Raw genomic sequence first — 23207 nt, 5'->3', positions numbered from 1 at the left:
GATAGCGCAGCATTCCAACTGGGGAGCCTATTCCACACTGATACCTCCCCCCTACTTGCTGTTTATTTCCCAAACGGTGGCCAATTGGCGGTTTCCATTCAGCGTGGCGCGCATCATTTTCAGGTTCGGCATGTTCGCATTATGAAAGAAAACATGCTTACCAGCTTCTCCCCAGAGATGCTTTCTGTTCCCTGAACAGCAGTGCAGCTGGGAATCTGGCCCCGTCTACACTAGAAATGTATATTGGGATCAGGGGCGGCTCTAGGATTTCCGCCGCCCCAAGCAGGGCGGCACGCCATGGGGGGCGCTGTAGCGGTCGTGGGTCCCGTGGCTCCGGTGGACCTCCCGCAGACGTGCCTGTGGAGGGTCTGCTGGTCCCGCGGCTCCGGTGGACCTCCCGCAGGCATGCCTGTGGATGCTCCACCGGAGCCGTGGGACCAGCGGACCCTCTGCCGGCACGTCTGCGGGAGGTCCACCGGAGCCGCCTGCCGCCCTCCCGCGGGACGCCGCCCCAAGCGCGCGCTTGGCATGCTGGGGTCTGGAGCCGGCCCTGATTGGGATAGCTATGTCCCTCAGGGGGATAAAAAATCCACACTCGAGAGATAAGAACATAAGAATGGCCGTACCGGGTCAGACCAAAGGTCCATCTAGCCTAGTATCTGTCTACCGACAGTGGCCAATGCCAGGTGCCCCAGAGGGAGTGAACCTAAAAGGCAATGATCAAGTGATCTCTCTCCTGCCATCCATCTCCATCCTCTGACGAACAGAGGCTAGGGACACCATTCTTACCCATCCTAGCTAATAGCCATTTATGGACTTAGCCACCATGAATTTATCCAGTCCACTTTTAAACATTGTTCTAGTCCTAGCCTTCACAACCTCCTCAGGTAAGGAGTTCCACAAGTTGACTGTGCGCTGCGTGAAGAAGAACTTTCTTTTATTTGTTTTAAACCTGCTGCCTATTAATTTCATTTGGTGACCCCTAGTTCTTGTATTATGGGAATAAGTAAATAACTTTTCCTTATCCACTTTCTCGACATCACTCATGATTTTATATCCCTCTATCATGTCCCCCCTTAGTCTCCTCTTTTCCAAGCTGAAGAGTCCCAGCCTCTGACAGCAAGAGAGCGCCCCCTACTGAACCCCAGCCCCGCTCCTTGCAGCACAGTGCCCCCTAGTGCTGCATTGGGGTCAGCACAGACAGCGAGCCACGCCATCACCGGTTCATTCTCCTGCATGTCCACCAATGTGATATATGCCATCATGTGCCAGCAATGCCCCTCTGCTATGTACATTGGCCAAACTAGACAGTCCCTCCTTAAAAGGATAAATGGACACAAATCAGGTATTAGGAATGGTAATATACCAAAACCGGCAGGAGAACACTTCAATCTTCCTGGACACACAATAGCAGATTTAAAGGTAGTCATCCTGCAGCAAAAAAACTTCAGGACCAGACTTCAAAGAGAAACTGCTGAGCTTCAGTTCATCTGCAAATTTGACACCATCAGCTCAGGATTAAAGAAAGGCTGTGAATGGCTAGCCACCTACAAAAGCAGTTTCTCCTCCCTTGGTGTACACACCTCAACTGCTAGAAGAGGGCCTCATCCTCCCTGATTGAACTAACCTCGTTATCTCTAGCCTGCTTCTTGCTTGCATATATATACCTGCCCCTGGAAATTTCCACTACATGCATCCGACGAAGTGGGTATTCACCCACAAAAGCTCATGCTCCAATACGTCTGTTAGTCTATAAGGTGCCACAGGACTCTTTGCTGCTTTTACAGATCCAGACTAACCCGGCTCCCCCTCTGATAATGGATACACAGACACGCACTGATTCACAGATATCTAGAAACACAGAGATACACAGAGACAGGGATACAAACAGACAGAGCTACACACATATCTAGATATACACATGGGCACGGATATCTAGACACTCATGGATACACAGACACACGCGCACACACACCCGGACATAGCTATATAGATATCTAGAGACGCACACACAGATACACACAAAAAGGACACACACGCACACACACAAAATGGAGGAGCAGTAGATGCTCCACACTTCCAAGACTGCCAACTGACTTTCCCTTCCAAGCTTGATAATTTCCCCTCGCTAAACTGCACAAAGCCCCCAAAACAACACCCACCCCACACACACCCTCCCAGTCCCACTCCGGTCAGCAGGTTCACTGCAGGGATAAGGGAGGACGTTTTCCTTCACTAAACATGCAATGGCTCCGACAGGGGCCTCCCGACTCGGGTCCCCAGCTGTCGCTGTGGTAGAAGCCGGCTAACTTGGCCTTTTTTGCCCCTCTGTTGCAAACGAATAACAGAAAGAAGGGGTCAAACCCGCGTCCTCGGCCCCCTCCCAGCTGGGAGCCAGCGCCCAAGAGCTGCTCTGGGAGGGTGCAGGGGACGCTACAAGCCAATCGCCTTTTCTTTAGCCACATCACTACGGACACCTGGCGTGGTCTGTTGTAGACATGTACCCATGGTCACAGGCATGTGCTCTGCCACACACGCTCACACACACATGCTCTATTACACAACTTTCTCACAGCATACATGATCACACCCACACGTGCTCAATCACGCACAAAGCACGCTCGATCATGCACCTGTTGTATCTCACACACATACACGAGCACACTCCATCACACACACAAGCTGTCACACATAATCAGCCCCACTCTCTTGCATGCACAATCACACATGCACACGCTCGATCACGCACTTGTATCTCACACACATACACGCGCACACTCCATCACACAGACACACAAGCTGTCACACACAATCACATGCACACTTTCTCTCTCACACATGCACACAAACCATCTCCCATGATCACACTCACGCTCCATCACACCCATGCTCACACTCTGCCCTGCACGCCTCAGGCACAGACGCCCTCTGGCGGAAGTGACTTCTGCTGGACCCTACAGAAGGGCTGAGCCCTGGCTGGCGGACGCTTAGTGGCACCTGGTGTTCAAATCCAGCAACTGCCACTGAAAACACCTTTCCTCCCGCCCCCGCCCCCCATCTCTCTCCCTGTACCAATTCTTTCTTCACCCCCTAGCGCTGGCTTTTCCAAGTGGGTTCATATGAACACACCCATCTCCACGCCCTGGTTCTGGCCCGAGACAGAACGCTGTGGGGCCAGGACAGGCGGGATGCCGCGCTCACATCCCGTCACAGGGCAGAGGTGCCCGTGTGGCTGGGGCGGGGGGGTTGTGTTGAGGACACTGGAAACAACAGGGGGGCCCTGGGGCAGAGTAGAGCCTGCCCAGCCAGCAGGGGAGTCTGTGCGCAGCATCAGGAAAGCGCGGGGCAGTGGTGCAAGCACTCGGACTCCTGGGTTCCAATTACAGCTCTGAGACAGACTCATGCTTGGTCCCACCCCCCTGCGAAGCCACAGTGCCCCATTCCCTGTTACCCAGAATCCCCCAGGGCCCTGCCTGTCCCCAGGGCCCCATTCTCTGTTATCCAAAATCCCCCAGAGCCCTGCCCATCCCCAGTGCCCCATTCCCAGTTACCCATAATCTCCCAGGGCCCTGCCCATCCCAGCACCCCATTCCCTGTTACCCAGAATCCCCCAGGGCCCTGTCTGTCCCCAGCGCCCCATTCCCAGTTACCCGGTATCCCCCAGGGCCCTGTCTGTCCCCAGCACCCCATTCCCCATTCCCCAGAATCCCCCAGGGCCCTGCCCGTCCCCAGCACCCCATTCCCTGTTACCCAGAATCCCCCAGGGCCCTGCCCAACCCCAGCGCCCCATTCCCTGTTACCCAGAATCCCCCAGGGCCTTGCCCTTCCCCAGCGCCCCATTCCCCATTCCCCAGAATCCCCCAGGGCCCTGCCCGTCCCCAGCGCCCCATTCCCTGTTACCCAGAATCCTCCAGGGCCCTGCCCATCCCCAGTGCCCCAATCCCCAGAATCCCCCAGGGCCCTGCCCGTCCCCAGCGCCCCATTCCCTGTTACCCAGAATCCCCCAGGGCCCTGCCCGTCCCCAGCGCTGAATTCTCTTTCTCTGGGGTTGAGGTCAGAGTCAGAGTCACTATCCAGGATCCAGATCTAAGGGTCGAACCGGAGGGCAGGAACTGGAGCGAGCAGGGTAACAGGCAACCAGGGGTTCAAGGCAGGGGCAGGACAGAGGCCAGGCTGGGTGCAAGGCTGGGACAGGAGCAACCTGGTCACACAGGAGCAGGCACAGGGGTAGACAGGAGCATTAAGAAGCCACCAAGAGGCTGCTGGCTTAAGAGCCAGCCTGCTGGCTGCTTGTGGCCAATCAGGCAGCCTGCTGCTGGCCAGCTGCTCTGATGAGGCTATCTGGGGACTAGCTCTGCCGCGGGCCCTGATTCCCGAGAAACACCAACACAACTCAAGTGCGTGGGAAGAGAAAGACGTGAGAATGACCTTCAACAGAGACGACACCCTGTGTTTGCTGATAGCGCAGCATTCCAACTGGGGAGCCTATTCCACACTGATACCTCCCCCCTACTTGCTGTTTATTTCCCAAACGGTGGCCAATTTGCGGTTTCCATTCAGCGTGGCGCGCATCATTTTCAGGTTCGGCAAGTTCGCATTATGAAAGAAAACATGCTTACCAGCTTCTCCCCAGAGATGCTTTCTGTTCCCTGAACAGCAGTGCAGCTGGGAATCTGGCCCCGTCTACACTAGTAATGTATTGGGATCAGGGGCAGCTCTAGGATTTCCGCCACCCCAAGCAGGGCAGCACGCCATGGGGGGCGCTGTAGCGGTCGCGGGTCCCGCGGCTCCGGTGGACCTCCCGCAGACGTGCCTGTGGAGGGTCTGCTGTTCCCGCGGCTCCGGTGGACCTCCCGCAGGCATGCCTGTGGATGCTCCACCGGAGCCGTGGGATCAGCGGACCCTCTGCAGGCACGTCTGCAGGAGGTCCACCGGAGCCGCCTGCCGCCCTCCCGCGGGACGCCGCCCCAAGCGCGCGCTTGGCACGCTGGGGTCTGGAGCCGGCCCTGATTGGGATAGCTATGTCCCTCAGGGGGATAAAAAATCCACACTCGAGAGATAAGAACATAAGAATGGCCGTACCGGGTCAGACCAAAGGTCCATCTAGCCTAGTATCTGTCTACCGACAGTGGCCAATGCCAGGTGCCCCAGAGGGAGTGAACCTAACAGGCAATGATCAAGTGATCTCTCTCCTGCCATCCATCTCCATCCTCTGACGAACAGAGGCTAGGGACACCATTCTTACCCATCCTAGCTAATAGCCATTTATGGACTTAGCCACCATGAATTTATCCAGTCCACTTTTAAACATTGTTCTAGTCCTAGCCTTCACAACCTCCTCAGGTAAGGAGTTCCACAAGTTGACTGTGCGCTGCGTGAAGAAGAACTTCCTTTTATTTGTTTTAAACCTGCTGCCTATTAATTTCATTTGGTGACCCCTAGTTCTTGTATTATGGGAATAAGTAAATAACTTTTCCTTATCCACTTTCTCGACATCACTCATGATTTTATATCCCTCTATCATGTCCCCCCTTAGTCTCCTCTTTTCCAAGCTGAAGAGTCCTAGCCTCTGACAGCAAGAGAGCGCCCCCTACTGAACCCCAGCCCCGCTCCTTGCAGCACAGTGCCCCGTAGTGCTGCATTGGGGTCAGCACTGACAGCAAGCCACGCCATCACCGGTTCATTCTCCTGCAGGTCCACCAATGTGATATATGCCATCATGTGCCAGCAATGCCCCTCTGCTATGTACATTGGCCAAACTGGACAGTCCCTCCGTAAAAGGATAAATGGACAAAAATCAGGTATTAGGAATGGCAATATACAAAAACCGGCAGGAGAACACTTCAATCTTCCTGGACACACAATAGCAGATTTAAAGGTAGTCATCCTGCAGCAAAAAAACTTCAGGACCAGACTTCAAAGAGAAACTGCTGAGCTTCAGTTCATCTGCAAATTTGACACCATCAGCTCAGGATTAAAGAAAGGCTGTGAATGGCTAGCCACCTACAAAAGCAGTTTCTCCTCCCTTGGTGTTCACACCTCAACTGCTAGAAGAGGGCCTCATCCTCCCTGATTGAACTAACCTCGTTATCTCCAGCCTGCTTCTTGCTTGCATATATATACCTGCCCCTGGAAATTTCCACTACATGCATCCGACGAAGTGGGTATTCACCCACGAAAGCTCATGCTCCAATATGTCTGTTAGTCTACAAGGTGCCACAGGACTCTTTGCTGCTTTTACAGATCCAGACTAACCTGGCTCCCCCTCTGATAATGGATACACAGACACGCACTGATTCACAGATATCTAGACACACAGAGATACACAGAGACAGGGATACACACAGACAGAGCTACACACATATCTAGATATACACATGGGCACGGATATCTAGACACTCATGGATACACAGACACACGCACACACACACCCGGACACAGCTATATAGATATCTAGAGACGCACACACAGACACACACAAAAAGTACACACACGCACACACACAAAATGGAGGAGCTGTAGATGCTCCACACTTCCAAGACTGCCAACTGACTTTCCCTTCCAAGCTTGATAATTTCCCCTCCCTAAACTGCACAAAGCCCCCAAACCAACACCCCCCCACACACACACCCTCCGAGCCCCACTCCGGTCGGCAGGTTCACTGCAGGGATAAGGGAGGATGTTTTCCTTCACTAAACATGCAATGGCTCCGACAGGCAGGGCCGGCTTTAGCAAGTGCGGGGCCCAATTCGAACTGTTTCAATGGGGCCCCGGCAGGGATGATTATATATATAAAAAAAAATGTAAAAAACACATGGGGCTTGTACTCACCGGACAGTGCTCCGAGTCTTCGGCGGCGGGTCCTTCACTCGCTCCAGGTCTTCGGTGGCACTGAAGGACCCGCCGCCAAAGTGCCGCTGAAGACCCAGAGCAAGCAAAGGACCCACTGCCAAAGTGTCGCCGAAGACCCGGAGCGCTGCCAGGTGAGTAAAAATTTAAAAGGTGCCTCTAGCTAAGGAAGAGATTCAAACTGGGTGCGGGGCCCTCTTAGGCGCGGGGCCCGATTCGGGGGAATTGGTGGAATTGGCCTAAAGCCAGCCCTGCCGACAGGGGCCTCCCGACTCGGGTCCCCAGCTGTCGCTGTGGTAGAAGCCGGCTAACTTGGCCTTTTTTGCCCCTCTGTTGCAAACGAATAACAGAAAGAAGGGGTCAAACCCGCGTCCTCGGCCCCCTCCCAGCTGGGAGCCAGCGCCCAAGAGCTGCTCTGGGAGGGTGCAGGGGACGCTACAAGCCAGTCGCCTTTTCTTTAGCCACATCACTACGGACACCTGGCGTGGTCTGTTGTAGACATGTACCCATGGTCACAGGCATGTGCTCTGCCACACACGCTCACACACACATGCTCTATCACACAACTTTCTCACAGCATACATGATCACACCCACACGTGCTCAATCACGCACAAAACACGCTCGATCACGCACCTGTTGTATCTCAGACACATACACGCGCACACTCCATCACACAGACACACAAGCTGTCACACACAATCACATGCACACTTTCTCTCTCTCACACGCACACAAACCATCTCCCATGATCACACTCACGCTCCATCACACCCATGCTCACACTCTGCCCTGCACGCCTCAGGCACAGACGCCCTCTGGCGGAAGTGACTTCTGCTGGACCCTACAGAAGGGCTGAGCCCTGGCTGGCGGACGCTTAGTGGCACCTGGTGTTCAAATCCAGCAACTGCCACTGAAAACACCTTTCCTCCCGCCCCCGCCCCCCATCTCTCTCCCTGTACCAATTCTTTCTTCACCCCCTAGCGCTGGCTTTTCCAAGTGGGTTCATATGAACACACCCATCTCCACGCCCTGGTTCTGGCCCGGGACGGAACGCTGTGGGGCCAGGACAGGCGGGATGCCGCGCTCACATCCCGTCACAGGGCAGAGGTGCCCGTGTGTCTGGGGTGGGGGGAAGGGGTTGTGTTGAGGACACTGGAAACAACAGGGGGGCCCTGGGGCAGAGTAGAGCCTGCCCAGCCTGCAGGGGAGTCTGTGCGCAGCATCAGGAAAGCGCGGGGCAGTGGTGCAAGCACTCGGACTCCTGGGTTTCAATCACAGCTCTGAGACAGACTCATGCTAGGTCCCACCCCCCTGCCAAGCCACAGTGCCCCATTCCCTGTTAGCCAGAATCCCCCAGGGCCCTGCCTGTCCCCAGTGCCCCATTCCCCGTTACCAAGAATCCCCCAGGGCCCTGCCTGTCCCCAGGGCCCCATTCTCTGTTATCCAAAATCCCCCAGAGCCCTGCCCATCCCCAGTGCCCCATTCCCAGTTACCCATAATCCCCTAGGGCCCTGCCCATCCCAGCACCCCATTCCCTGTTACCCAGAATCCCTCAGGGCCCTGTCTGTCCCCAGCGCCCCATTCCCAGTTACCAGGTATCCCCCAGGGCCCTGTCTGTCCCCAGCACCCCATTCCCCATAATCCCCCAGGTCCCTGCCCGTACCCAGCACCCCAATCCCTGTTACCCAGAATCCCCCAGGGCCCTGCCCATCCCCAGCGCCCCATTCCCCAGAATCCCCCAGGGCCCTGCCCGTCCCCAGCGCCCCATTCTCTGTTACCCAGAATCCTCCAGGGACCTGCCCATCCCAGCACCCCATTCCCTGTTACCCAGAATCCCCCAAGGCCCTGTCTGTCCCCAGCGCCCCATTCCCAGTTACCCAGAATCCCCCAGGGCCCTGCCCATCCCCAGCGCCCCATTCCCTGTTACCCAGAATCCCCCAGGGCCCTGCCCGTCCCCAGTGCCCCATTCCCCATTCCCCAGAATCCCCCAGGGCCCTGCCCGTCCCCAGCGCCCCATTCCCTGTTACCCAGAATCCCCCAGGGCCCAGCCCGTCCCCAGCGCCCCATTCCCATTGACCCAGAATCCGCCAGGGCCCTGCCCGTCCCCAGCGCCCCATTCCCTGTTACCCAGAATCCCCCAGGGCCCTGCCCGTCCCCAGCGCCCCATTCCCTGTTACCCAGAATCCTCCAGGGACCTGCCCATCCCCAGTGCCCCATTCCCCAGAATCCCCCAGGGCCCTGCCCATCCCCAGCACCCCATTCCCTGTTACCCAGAATCCCCCAGGGCCCTGCCCGTCCCCAGCGCTGAATTCTCTTTCTCTGGGGTTGAGGTCAGAGTCAGAGTCACTATCCAGTATCCAGATCTAAGGGTCGAACCGGAGGGCAGGAACTGGAGCGAGCAGGGTAACAGGCAACCAGGGGTTTAAGGCAGGGGCAGGACAGAGGCTGGGTTGGGTGCAAGGCCGGGGCAGGAGCAACCTGGTCACACAGGAGCAGGCACAGGGGTAGACAGGAGCATTAAGAAGCCACCAAGAGGCTGCTGGCTTAAGAGCCAGCCTGCTGGCTGCTTGTGGCCAATCAGGCAGCCTGCTGCCGGCCAGCTGCGCTGATGAGGCTACCTGGGGACTAGCTCTGCCGCAGGCCCTGATTCCGGGAAACACCAACACAACTCAAGTGCGTGGGAAGAGAAAGACGTGAGAATGACCTTCAACAGAGACCACACCCTGTGTTTGCGGATAGCGCAGCATTCCAACTGGGGAGCCTATTCCACACTGATACCTCCCCCCTACTTGCTGTTTATTTCCCAAACGGTGGCCAATTTGCGGTTTCCATTCAGCGTGGCGCGCATCATTTTCAGGTTCGGCACGTTCGCATTATGAAAGAAAACATGCTTACCAGCTTCTTCCCAGAGATGTTTTCTGTTCCCTGAACAGCAGTGCAGCTGGGAATCTGGCCCCGTCTACACTAGAAATGTATATTGGGATCAGGGGCGGCTCTAGGATTTCCGCCGCCCCAAGCAGGGCGGCACGCCATGGGGGGCGCTGTAGCGGTCGCGGGTCCCGCGGCTCCGGTGGACCTCCCGCAGACGTGCCTGTGGAGGGTCTGCTGGTCCCGCGGCTCCGGTGGACCTCCCGCAGGCACGCCTGTGGATGCTCCACCGGAGCTGTGGGACCAGCGGACCCTCTGCAGGCACGTCTGCAGGAGGTCCACCGGAGCCGCCTGCCGCCCTCCCGCGGGACGCCGCCCCAAGCGCGCGCTTAGCACGCTGGGGTCTGGAGCTGGCCCTGATTGGGATAGCTATGTCCCTCAGGGGGATAAAAAATCCACACTCGAGAGATAAGAACATAAGAATGGCCGTACCGGGTCAGACCAAAGGTCCATCTAGCCTAGTATCTGTCTACCGACAGTGGCCAATGCCAGGTGCCCCAGAGGGAGTGAACCTAAAAGGCAATGATCAAGTGATCTCTCTCCTGCCATCCATCTCCATCCTCTGACGAACAGAGGCTAGGGACACCATTCTTACCCATCCTAGCTAATAGCCATTTATGGACTTAGCCACCATGAATTTATCCAGTCCACTTTTAAACATTGTTCTAGTCCTAGCCTTCACAACCTCCTCAGGTAAGGAGTTCCACAAGTTGACTGTGCGCTGTGTGAAGAAGAACTTTCTTTTATTTGTTTTAAACCTGCTGCCTATTAATTTCATTTGGTGACCCCTAGTTCTTGTATTATGGGAATAAGTAAATAACTTTTCCTTATCCACTTTCTCGACATCACTCATGATTTTATATACCTCTATCATATCCCCCCTTAGTCTCTTTTCCAAGCTGGAGTCCTAGCCTCTGACAGCAAGAGAGCGCCCCCTACTGAACCCCAGCCCCGCTCCTTGCAGCACAGTGCCCCCTAGTGCTGCATTGGGGTCAGCACTGACAGCGAGCCACACCATCACCGGTTCATTCACCTGCATGTCCACCAATGTGATATATGCCATCATGTGCCAGCAATGCCCCTCTGCTATGTACATTGGCCAAACTGGACAGTCCCTCTGTAAAAGGATAAATGGACACAAATCAGGTATTAGGAATGGCAATATACAAAAACCGGCAGGAGAACACTTCAATCTTCCTGGACACACAATAGCAGATTTAAAGGTAGTCATCCTGCAGCAAAAAAACTTCAGGACCAGACTTCAAAGAGAAACTGCTGAGCTTCAGTTCATCTGCAAATTTGACACCATCAGCTCAGGATTAAAGAAAGGCTGTGAATGGCTAGCCACCTACAAAAGCAGTTTCTCCTCCCTTGGTGTTCACACCTCAACTGCTAGAAGAGGGCCTCATCCTCCCTGATTGAACTAACCTCGTTATCTCCAGCCTGCTTCTTGCTTGCATATATATACCTGCCCCTGGACATTTCCACTACATGCATCCGATGAAGTGGGTATTCACCCACGAAAGCTCATGCTCCAATATGTCTGTTAGTCTATAAAGTGCCACAGGACTCTTTGCTGCTTTTACAGATCCAGACTAACCCGGCTCCCCCTCTGATAATGGATACACAGACACGCACTGATTCACAGATATCTAGACACACAGAGATACACAGAGACAGGGATACACACAGACAGAGCTACACACATATCTAGATATACACATGGACACGGATATCTAGACACTCATGGATACACAGACACACGCACACACACACCCGGACACAGCTATATAGATATCTAGAGACGCACACACGGACACACACAAAAAGGACACACACGCACACACACAAAATGGAGGAGCAGTAGATGCTCCACACTTCCAAGACTGCCAACTGACTTTCCCTTCCAAGCTTGATAATTTCCCCTCGCTAAACTGCACAAAGCCCCCAAACCAACACCCCCCCACACACACACCCTCCCAGCCCCACTCCGGTCGGCAGGTTCACTGCAGGGATAAGGGAGGATGTTTTCCTTCACTAAACATGCAATGGCTCCGACAGGGGCCTCCCGACTCGGGTCCCCAGCTGTCGCTGTGGTAGAAGCCGGCTAACTTGGCCTTTTTTGCCCCTCTGTTGCAAACGAATAACAGAAAGAAGGGGTCAAACCCGCGTCCTCAGCCCCCTCCCAGCTGGGAGCCAGCGCCCAAGAGCTGCTCTGGGAGGGTGCAGGGGACGCTACAAGCCAGTCGCCTTTTCTTTAGCCACATCACTACGGACACCTGGCGTGGTCTGTTGTAGACATGTACCCATGGTCACAGGCATGTGCTCTGCCACACACGCTCACACACACATGCTCTATCACACAACTTTCTCACAGCATACATGATCACACCCACACGTGCTCAATCACGCACAAAACACGCTCGATCATGCACCTGTTGTATCTCACACACATACACGAGCACACTCCATCACACACACAAGCTGTCACACATAATCAGCCCCACTCTCTTGCACGCACAATCACACATGCACACGCTCGATCACGCACCTGTTGTATCTCACACACATACACGCGCACACTCCATCACACAGACACACAAGCTGTCACACACAATCACATGCACACTTTCTCTCTCACACACGCAAACAAACCATCTCCCATGATCACACTCACGCTCCATCACACCCATGCTCACACTCTGCCCTGCACGCCTCAGGCACAGACGCCCTCTGGCGGAAGTGACTTCTGCTGGACCCTACAGAAGGACTGAGCCCTGGCTGGCGGACGCTTAGTGGCACCTGGTGTTCAAATCCAGCAACAGCCACTGAAAACACCTTTCCTCCTGCCCCCGCCCCCCATCTCTCTCCCTGTACCAATTCTTTCTTCACCCCCTAGCGCTGGCTTTTCCAAGTGGGTTCATATGAACACACCCATCTCCACGCCCTGGTTCTGGCCCGGGACGGAACGCTGTGGGGCCAGGACAGGCGGGATGCCGCGCTCACATCCCGTCACAGGGCAGAGGTGCCCGTGTGGCTGGGGCGGGGGGAAGGGGTTGTGTTGAGGACACTGGAAACAACAGGGGGGCCCTGGGGCAGAGTAGAGCCTGCCCAGCCTGCAGGGGAGTCTGTGCGCAGCATCAGGAAAGCGCGGGGCAGTGGTGCAAGCACTCGGACTCCTGGGTTCCAATCACAGCTCTGAGACAGACTCATGCTAGGTCCCACCCCCCTGCCAAGCCACAGTGCCCCATTCCCTGTTACCCAGAATCCTCCAGGGCCCTGCCTGTCCCCAGTGCCCCATTCCCCGTTACCAAGAATCCCCCAGGGCCCTGCCTGTCCCCAGGGCCCCATTCTCTGTTATCCAAAATCCCCCAGAGCCCTGCCCATCCCCAGTGCCCCATTCCCAGTTACCCATAATCCCCCAGGGCCCTGCCCATCCCAGCACCCCATTCCCTGTTACCCAGAATCCCCCAGGGCCCTGTCTGTCCCCAGCGCCCCATTCCCAGTTACCAGGTATCCCCCAGGGCCCTGTCTGTCCCCAGCACCCCATTCCCCATTCCCCATAATCTCCCAGGGCCCTGCCCGTCCCCAGCACCCCATTCCCTGTTACCCAGAATCCCCGAGGGCCCTGCCCATCCCCAGCGCCCCATTCCCCAGAATCCCCCAGGGCCCTGCCCATCCCCAGCGCCCCATTCCCTGTTACCCAGAATCCTCCAGGGCCCTGCCCATCCCCAGTGCCCCATTCCCCATTCCCCAGAATCCCCCAGGGCCCTGCCAGTCCCCAGCGCCCCATTCCCTGTTACCCAGAATCCCCCAGGGCCCGGCCCATCCCCAGCGCTGAATTCTCTTTCTCTGGGGTTGAGGTCAGAGTCAGAGTCACTATCCAGTATCCAGATCTAAGGGTCGAACCGGAGGGCAGGAACTGGAGCGAGCAGGGTAACAGGCAACCAGGGGTTCAAGGCAGGGGCAGGACAGAGGCCGGGCTGGGTGCAAGGCCGGGGCAGGAGCAACCTGGTCACACAGGAGCAGGCACAGGGGTAGACAGGAGCATTAAGAAGCCACCAAGAGGCTGCTGGCTTAAGAGCCAGCCTGCTGGCTGCTTGTGGCCAATCAGGCAGCCTGCTGCTGGCCAGCTGCGCTGATGAGGCTATCTGGGGACTAGCTCTGCCGCGGGCCCTGATTCCCGAGAAACACCAACACAACTCAAGTGCGTGGGAAGAGAAAGACGTGAGAATGACCTTCAACAGAGGGTTTGCGGATAGCGCAGCATTCCAACTGGGGAGCCTATTCCACACTGATACCTCCCCCCTACTTGCTGTTTATTTCCCAAACGGTGGCCAATTTGCGGTTTCCATTCACCGTGGCGCGCATCATTTTCAGGTTCGGCATGTTCGCATTATGAAAGAAAACATGCTTACCAGCTTCTCCCCAGAGATGCTTTCTGTTCCCTGAACAGCAGTGCAGCTGTGAATCTGGCCCCGTCGACACTAGAAATGTATATTGGGATCAGGGGCGGCTCTAGGATTTCCGCCGCCCCAAGCAGGGCGGCACGCCATGGGGGGCGCTGTAGCGGTCGCAGGTCCCGCGGCTCCGGTGGACCTCCCGCAGACGTGCCTGCGGAGGGTCCGCTGGTCCCGCGGCTCCGGTGGACCTCCCGCAGGCACGCCTGTGGATGCTCCACCGGAGCCATGGGACCAGCGGACCCTCTGCAGGCACGTCTGCGGGAGGTCCACCGGAGCCGCCTGCCGCCCTCCCGCGGGACGCCGCCCCAAGCGCAAGCTTGGCGCGCTGGGGTCTGGAGCCGGCCCTGATTGGGATAGCTATGTCCCTCAGGGGGATAAAAAATCCACACTCGAGAGATAAGAACATAAGAACATAAGAATGGCCGTACCGGATCAGACCAAAGGTCCATCTAGCCCAGTATCTGTCTACCGACAGTGGCCAATGCCAGGTGCCCCAGAGGGAGTGAACCTAACAGGCAATGATCAAGTGATCTCTCTCCTGCCATCCATCTCCATCCTCTGATGAACAGAGGCTAGGGACACCATTCTTACCCATCCTGGCTAATAGCCATTTATGGACTTAGCCACCATGAATTTATCCAGTCCACTTTTAAACATTGTTCTAGTCCTAGCCTTCACAACCTCCTCAGGTAAGGAGTTCCACAAGTTGACTGTGCTCTGTGTGAAGAAGAACTTTCTTTTATTTGTTTTAAACCTGCTGCCTATTAATTTCATTTGGTGACCCCTAGTTCTTGTATTATGGGAATAAGTAAATAACTTTTCCTTATCCACTTTCTCGACATCACTCATGATTTTATATACCTCTATCATATCCCCCCTTAGTCTTCTCTTTTCCAAGCTGAAAAAGATGCAGCTATACCGACCGAACCCCTGGAGCAGACAGCACTAACCTAGCTACTGCCTCTCGGGGAGGTGGATTACCTATGCTGAGTGGGAGAACCCCTCCAATTGGCACAGGTAGTGGCTACACTGAAGGGCTACCGTGACATAGCTGTACTAGGAGTGGTGGAAGCTTCCTAAAAGTGGGGGGCCACTGGTGCTCGAACCGTGGCGCTGACTCCGTGAGTGCTCCGGGGGTGGAGCACCCACCTCGTCCTGCCCCGCCCCAGCTCACCTCCGCCTCCGCTCTGTCTTCACCTAATCCCCTGAGCGCTGCTGTGTTCTGCTTCTCCTGTGTCCCTCCCAGTGCTTGCGCCACGAAACAGCTGTTTCTCGCGGCAAGCGCTGGGAGGGAGGGGGGAGGAGGAGGAACGTGGCATGCTCAGGGAAGAGGCGGTGATTTGGGGAGGGGTCCAAGAGGGACAGGGACGGGGCGGAGTCGGGGCTGGACCGGGGGGCACAAGCACCCACTGGCACCAAGGAAAGTTGGCTCCTGTGGCCCTGCCCCCTGCACTGCCCCTTCTCCCAAGGCCCTGGCCCTTCTCTCAGAGCCCCCGCCCTCTTGCCGCCCATTCCCCCAAAGCCCCGCCCCTGTTCTGCCTCTCCTCCCAAGACCCCGCCCTCTGCTCGCTCCTCTGCACTCCGTCCCCCTCGTCACTTGCCCTTTACGCTGACACTGCATCAACCTCTTTTACATTGCCCGTGGAGGCGGAGTTATTAAGTCGGTGCGGCGGGGTAGTTACATCGGCGGGAGCAAAATTTTAGTGTAGACACTTCCATAGTTGGGTCAACTAAAGCTGCCTTGCGTCGACCTAACTCTGTAGTGTAGACCAGACCTCTACCCTCAAAATGAGCATAAAGGACCCTGGCTCTGTGCACTGTTTTCAGGATGCATGAGCCACAGAGAAGGTAATGAGGAGCAGCTGCCAGAACCTCTTACCCTGCACCCCTCTCTTGGTCCCTTGCACAACATGACCATGGCTAACCACCAGCTCTGGGTTCTCAGCTCCCTAGATGGTTCCCAAATGACCCACGCTACTGAAAACGCTCCCCTTGGAGAACTTCCTGGGGAGGCGGGTCAAGATGCAGGTTTACCCTGAGCACCTGACGATTGGGTCTAGATGATCATGGAAAGAGCCTAACGTCTGTGGTCAGAGCCCCAGGGGCAGGTCCAGTGATATCTAGCAGCGTGGCCTAGCACGTTGAGCACTGGACTGAGACTCAGGGCACTTGGATTCTGATCCTGGCTCCACGACTGGGTGATCCTGGGCAAGTCACTGTCTCACTCTGTGCCTCAGTTTCCCCATCTGTAAAATAGGGATGATGATCTTGACCTCCTCTGCAAAGTGCTTTGAGATGTACCCGTGAAAAGCACTAGATAAGAGCTAGGGATGATATTATTATTACTCCAGAATAGATGCTGTGGGGGAATGATCCCGTGCAGCAGATGGGGGCTTGCAGTATTCAGCATGGCCGCACGTCCTCAGCAGAGCTCTCAGGCTGGGGGGGCTCATTCAGGGGACGACAGCCCCAAGCTTCGCTCTGCATCAGCTCCGAGCCCATGGCACTCATCAAAGCCAGGTGCTTTGGGATGGGGCCGCACGCTGGATCTCGCTGGATCTCGCTGCACCTGCTGAGGTCCTGTGGCCCCATGGCCACGCGCCCCAGGACAGGACTCGGGGAGGGCGGGCACCCCCCATGTGGGCTCAGAGATTTTCCCTTGGTGCCACCCAGTCATAACCATGCCATGTGCTGGCCTGGTCCCCCCGTGCTGCCCAATCACGTGTCTCCACCTTGATGTCATCCAATCATGTGCCCCCCTGATGCCGCCCAATCACGCCTCCTCCCCCAGGTGCTGCCCAATCATTGCTCCCTCCCTTGGTGCCAGCCAATGGTGCCGCCCAATCACGCCTCCTCCCCCGGGTGCTGCCCAACCATGCCCCTCCCCCCGGTCCAGGTGATGCCCAATCACGTCCCACTGGGCACTGCCCAATGGAGCCTTGGGGGGGCATGGGCACTCTAGCCCCCCCTTCCCTGGACTCTATGGTGCGGAGTCGCCCTTCCCTCGCTCCCCCCGCCTCTCTATGGCTGAGCTCCGAGCCCCGCCCCCTCGCTGACAGAGGGGCCCGGCGCCTCAGCGCGCGCGCGCACGTTTGCGACACCCCTCGCGGCCCCTCCCCCCTGCTGTTTGCGGCAGCGCTCGGCGGGGCGGTTGGGTGCGCGCGGTTGCCAGGGTCGCTTTACGGCCCGGCGATGGCGGAGGGAGAGCGGGCGGAGCAGAGCGGCGGCCTCGGGCGGCCCCCCCGGGAGGGGGAGGCCGGGGCGCTGGACCGGGCGGAGGCCCTCAAGAGCCAGGCCAACGAGTTCTTCAAAGGTAGCGGGGAGGGGCTGCCAGATAAGGAGCTATTGGGGGAGCCGGGAGGGGCTGCCAGATATGGAGCCATTGGCGGGAGTTGGGGGGGGAGGGGCTGCCAGATATGGAGCCATTGGCGGGAGCTGGGGGAGGGTTGCCAGATACGGAGCCATTAGGGGGAGTCGAGGGGGGAGGGGCTGCCAGATATGGAACCATTGGGGGAGGGGCTGCCAGATGGGTTGACATAGCGGAGAGCTATAGCAGGGAGGGGGCTGGCACACAGGGAGCCATTGTAGGGAGGGGGCAGCTAGATGGGGAACCAAGGGGCATGTGGGAGGGATGATGGTGGGAGGGTCCTGCTAGCTGTGGGGGAGGGGCTACCAGAGAGTGAGTCCTATGTGGGGAGCAGAGAAGGTGGTAGGTCTAGTCTAGTGGCTAGAGAAGGGGAGTGGGACTTGGGGCTCCTGCGTTCTAGTCATGGATTCCAAGGCCAGCAGGGAACAGATCATCTAGTCTGACCCCCCCCCCCCCCCATGCAGCACAGGCCAGAGAACTGCCCCAGATAATTCCCAGAGCAGATCTCTTAGAAACCTGGCATTGGCCACTGTTGGAAGACAGGATACTGGCCTAGATGGACCTTTGGTCTGACCCAGTGTGGCTGTTCTTATGTAAACCCATCCCATCTTGGAGAATCCACCACGACCCTTGGTAACTTGCTCCAAAGGTGGTTTACCGTCACTGTTAAAAATGCATGCCTTATGTGGGATGGATAGAACTGGGAGACTTGTGGGGTCTAGTCATTAGTGCAGGGGATTAACTCCTAGAATCATAGAATAGCAGGGTCGGAAGGGACCTCAGGAGGTATCTAGTCCAACCCCCTGCTCAAAGCAGGACCAGTCCCCAACTAAATCATCCCAGCCAGGGCTTTGTCAAGCCGGGCCTTAAAAACCTCTAAGGAAGGAGATTCCACCGCCTCCCTAGGGAATCCATTCCAGTGCTTCACCAACCTCCTAGTGCAATAGTGTTTCCTAATATCCAACCTAGACCTCCCCCACTGCAACTTGAGACCATTGCTCCTTGTTCTGTCATCTGCCACCACTGAGAACAGCCTAGATCCAGCCTCTTTGGAGCCCCCCTTCAGGTAGCTGAAAGCAGCTATCAAATCCTCCCTCATTCTTCTCTTCTGCAGACTAAACAATCCCAGTTCCCTCAGCGTCTCCACATAAGTCATGTGCTCCAGCCCCCTGATCATTTTCTTTGCCCTCCTCTGAACTCTTTCCAATTTGTCCACATCCTTTCTGTAGTGGGGGCCCCAAAACTGGACGCAATACTCCAGATGAGGCCTCACCAGTGTTGAATAGAGGGGAATATCCTCTCTGGATATTAGTAGGAGCTGGCAATGCTCCTACTAATACAGCTCAATATGCCGTTGGCCGTCTTGGCAACAAGGGCACACTGCTGACTCATATCCAGCTTCTCGTCCACTGTAATCCCCAGGTCCTTTTCTGCAGAACTGCTGTTTAGCCAGTCGGTCCCCAGCCTGTAGCGGTGCATGGGATTCTTCTGTCCTAAGTGCAGGACTCTGCACTTGTCCTTGTTGAACCTCATCAGGTTTCTTTTGGCCCAATCCTCTAATTTGTCTAGGTCCCTCTGTATCCGATCCCTACCCTCCAGCGTATCTACCACTCCTCCAAGTTTAGTGTCATCTGCAAACTTGTTGAGGGTGCAGTCCATGCCGTCCTCCAGATCATTAATGAAGATATTGAACAAAACCAGGCCCCAGGACCGACCCTTGGGGCACTCCGCTTGAAACTGGCTGCCAACTAGACATGGAGCCATTGATCACGACTCGTTGAGCCCAACGATCTAGCCAGCTTTCTATCCACCTTATAGTCTATTCATCCAGCCCATACTTCTTTAACTTGCTGGCAAGAATACTGTGGGAGACCGTATGAAAATCTTTGCTCAAGTCAAGGAATAACACGTCCGCTGCTTTCCCCTCATCCACAGAGCCAGTTATCTCATCATAGAAGGCAGTTAGGTTAGTCAGGCACGACTTGCCCTGGGTGAATCCATGCTGACTGTTCCTGATCACTTTCCTTTCCTCTAAGTGCTTCAGAATTGATTCCTTGAGGACCTGCTCCATGATTTTTCCAGGGGCTGAGGTGAGGCTGACTGGCCCCTTGACTTTCTTCTTGTTGCTAACATACCTGAATAAACCTTTTTGTTACTCTTAACATCTCTTGCTAGCCGCAACTCCAAGTGTGATTTGGCCTTCCTGATTTCAGTCCTGCATGCCCGAGCAATATTTTTATACTTCTCCGTGGTCATTTGTCCAGTCTTCCACTTCTTTTAAGCTTCTTTTTTGCGTTTAAAATCAGCAAGGATTTCACTGTTAAGCCAAGCTGGTCGCCTGCCTTAGTTACTACAGGTAAGTCTTATCATACGCGGGGGTTCTGTTCTGCAGTTATCGTGTAAAGCGAAAACTGCGTATACTGAAAATTATATCCCTGAGCCCTTTAAATCCCGCCCGCAGCTCCGGTGGCAGGACTAGGGTGGCATTTAAAGGGCTCCTCCTGGCTCCCACTGCCGTGGGGAGCCCAGAGGAGCCCTTTAAATGCCGCCCCGGCCCGGCCACCGGAGCTGCGGGCGGGATTTAAAGGGTTCTACCAGGCTTCCCGCTGCCGCGGGGAGCCCAGTGGAACCCTTTAAATGCTGGCCCCAGCCCCGCCGCCGGAACTGCGGGCGGGGTTTAAAGGGCTCCACCAGGCTTCCCGCCGCCGCGGGGAGCCCAGAGGAGCCCTTTAAATGCTGGCCCGCAGCTTGGCAGCCGGAGCTGCGGCAGGATTTAAAGGGCTCCACCGGGCTTCCTGCCGCGGTGAGGAGTCTGGAGGAGCCCTTTATATCCCGCCCGCAGCTTTGGCAGCCGGGTTGGGGCTGGCATTTAAAGGGCCCGGTGCTCCATGGTGGCTGGAGCCTCGGGCCCTTTAGTTCGCTCCAGGGGCTACCAGCTGCCTTTGCAGCTGGGAGCCCCCTGGGTGATTTAAAGGCCCTGGGTCTCCCAGCCACAGCTGGTGCCCCAGGACCTTTAAATCTTTAGGCCACGCCTCTTCCACTTGAAGCTATGCCCACCCCCTCAGACTCCGGCCCTTCAGCGTAAAGCTGAAATCGCGCATGTTAAATGCGCATAAGTTGCGACAGACCTGTATTTTCTACACTTCGGGATGTTTTTTTCCTGCAACCTCAATAAAGATTCTTTAATATACAGCCAGCTCTCCTGGACTCCTTTCCCCATCATGTTGTTCTCCCACGGGATCCTGCCCATCAGTTCCCTGAGGGAGTCAAAGTCTGCTTTTCTGGTTTGTGTTCCTGGCTCTGCCAGTGGTGTGTGGGGTGACTGTGAGCAGGATGCATCCCTGCTCTGCGTTTCAGTTTCCCTATCTGTAAAACGGGGATAATGATATTGCTCTGCTCTGTACAGCATTCTGAGAGCTACTGCTGAAAAGTGCTGGAGAAGAGCTCAGGATTATCACCATCGCTGCTATTTGTTGTTACGTTCAGGGCAGAGGCCTCATGCCAGCAGTGGAAGCACACTGCCCTACACACTCAGCTCCGTTTGCAAGGGTACCAACAGAAAGGGCATTATGGTTTCAGAGCAAATGCTTTCCCCCTTCTCTTGCTTTTTATCCAGGATCTCCAAGCAGTTTGCAAGGATTTGTTAATTCGCCGCTACATCCCCCTGGGCATCCTAATTTCACAGCTGGGGAAACTGAGGCATGGGGCAGGGGAGGTGACTTGTTCGGGGTCACCCAGGCAGTCTGTAGCAGATCTGAGAGTAGAAGCCAGGAGTTCCAGTTCCGAGTTCCCTCTTCTAACTGCTGAGGTCTGCTCTACACAGGAAAGTTTTATGGGTATAATTATTGTGACTTGGGAAGTGATTGTTTTTTGTTAACTGAAATAATTACACCAGTGCAAGCCCTATTGCAGAAGCAGTTACACCAGGATCACTTAGGAGAATAAACTATATTGGTCTAAGCACATATTTATACTGATGTAAGTGTGTCCACACAATAGGGTTGTACTGCTGTAACTGTGCTGTCACACTTAGTGATTCACTTTTGATGTGTAGATATTCCCTGATACCCATCACTGGGGTATTAAATCAGAGTAAGAGAGGCTGAGCTAGCAAAGGGCCTCAGGATGTGTGTGTGGGGTGGGAGGGAAAGTGTTCAGCTGAAGTGATTAGCATAACGATCTGATCTGTTGATGGAGTTAGTGTTAGAGGAGACGATGTGTCACAGGGTTTGTCTACATATGGCGCTATTCTGGAATAACTCCATGGTTGAATCAGTTTAAAATAAAACCAGTGAAAACCCTGTGTGTGGACACACTTATTTCCATTTAAACCAGGCTTATTTCAGTTGATCTTAAATTGGTTAAGAATCAGTTTAAATTAACCAGAAGTAAGCCCCTCTTAAATCAAACATCCACACGGCAGTATGCACTGGTTTAACTAAACTGGTTTAAAATCAGATATAAGTTAAACCAGTGCAACATTTTTGTGTAGACAAATCCTTATTCCAGAATAAGACCATCCACACGCACAGTTATCCTGGAGTAGCTATTCTGTTTTAAATTCACATCCTACCTTATTGCAAAGTATCTTACGTAGACAAGTTCTTATTCTGGAATAAAAGTGCCTTTTTCCAAATTAGCTTAGTCTGTTTTGGAAATGGATTAAGCCAAACCAGAGCAAGGCCCTCTTGATCTTGGATAAGATGTGTGCACACATGGAGTTATTCCTGAATGGCTGTTCTGCTTTAAATTCACACCCTACCTAATTCGAGAGTGACTTTCATGTGTAGACAAGTCCTGAGGTGAGGAAAGGGAAGTACCGTCTGATGCAACAGAGGGCATATTCCCTCAGGGGAGGATTTGTGGAGCCGAGCTTAATAGTGAGTGAGATGAAATACATTATTGGAGCAAGCGACTGGCGGGAGAGGGAAGACATTGCGGATGGGTGTCGCAAACAGGGCACTGGTTCCCATAGGTTCCCACCTTGTGGCTTGGTTCTGAATGCTTCAGAAGCAGCCTGGCCTGTTTCTTTGGCATAAACAGGAAGAGCCTGGCTGTGCCCTGCCAGCTGGGAGCCGCCTGAAGAAATACTTTAACTTGATTGTTGCTTTGCTTAACTTCCCTCTTTCTGTATTAGGAGGGGTTAATGTCCAGTCTGAGAGCAACCACAACCCTCTTGGAGTAGGCCATGTGTGTGAGTTCGTTAAGGCTGCTTGTCCTTAGGCCTGAATTTCTGTCCATGGGAGTGTCTGGCTGGCCTTGTGCTAAAGAGACCCCATCTCCCCAGCTTGGAGAGCTTTTCAGCAGGAGAGAGCCTCCTTTCTTCCTTGCTCGGTCAGTCATTTCTTTATCACTTTAACCATCCTCTCTGCAGGCAGCCCTTCAGGAGGAGGCTGGAAGTCATGTCCCCAACCCCAGGTACCGCTCTTACCTCTAGATATGATCCCTCCGAGGCAGGATGGAGGACTATGAGGAAGTCTGCACTTCCTGTCCTGGAACTTAAACACACCCTGTCACCGCCACTGACTCTAGGAACAAAGGACGTGCCAAACTGGATCAGACCCAATGGGGGGTAGTTCCAGTTTCCCATCTCTCCGC

The 23207-nt window shown here is 55.2% G+C and overlaps 1 protein-coding gene across 1 annotated transcript in view; it reads left to right on the top strand.

Moving 5' to 3' along the window:
* Nucleotides 1–17319: 17319 nt before the first annotated feature.
* LOC120388929 (serine/threonine-protein phosphatase 5) overlaps nucleotides 17320–23207 on the top strand; it is a 43818-nt gene continuing 37930 nt past the window's right edge. The window contains exon 1 of the mRNA XM_039511052.1: nucleotides 17320–17555. Within this exon, the coding sequence (XP_039366986.1) occupies nucleotides 17435–17555 (121 nt within the window). The 5' untranslated portion in view covers nucleotides 17320–17434. The remainder of the gene's footprint in view (nucleotides 17556–23207) is intronic.

The sequence above is a fragment of the Mauremys reevesii genome, linkage group 22 (assembly GCF_016161935.1).
Source record: "Mauremys reevesii isolate NIE-2019 linkage group 22, ASM1616193v1, whole genome shotgun sequence".
NCBI classification, from domain to species: Eukaryota; Metazoa; Chordata; order Testudines; family Geoemydidae; genus Mauremys; species Mauremys reevesii.
This window is presented reverse-complemented; position numbering and strand designations above follow the sequence as displayed.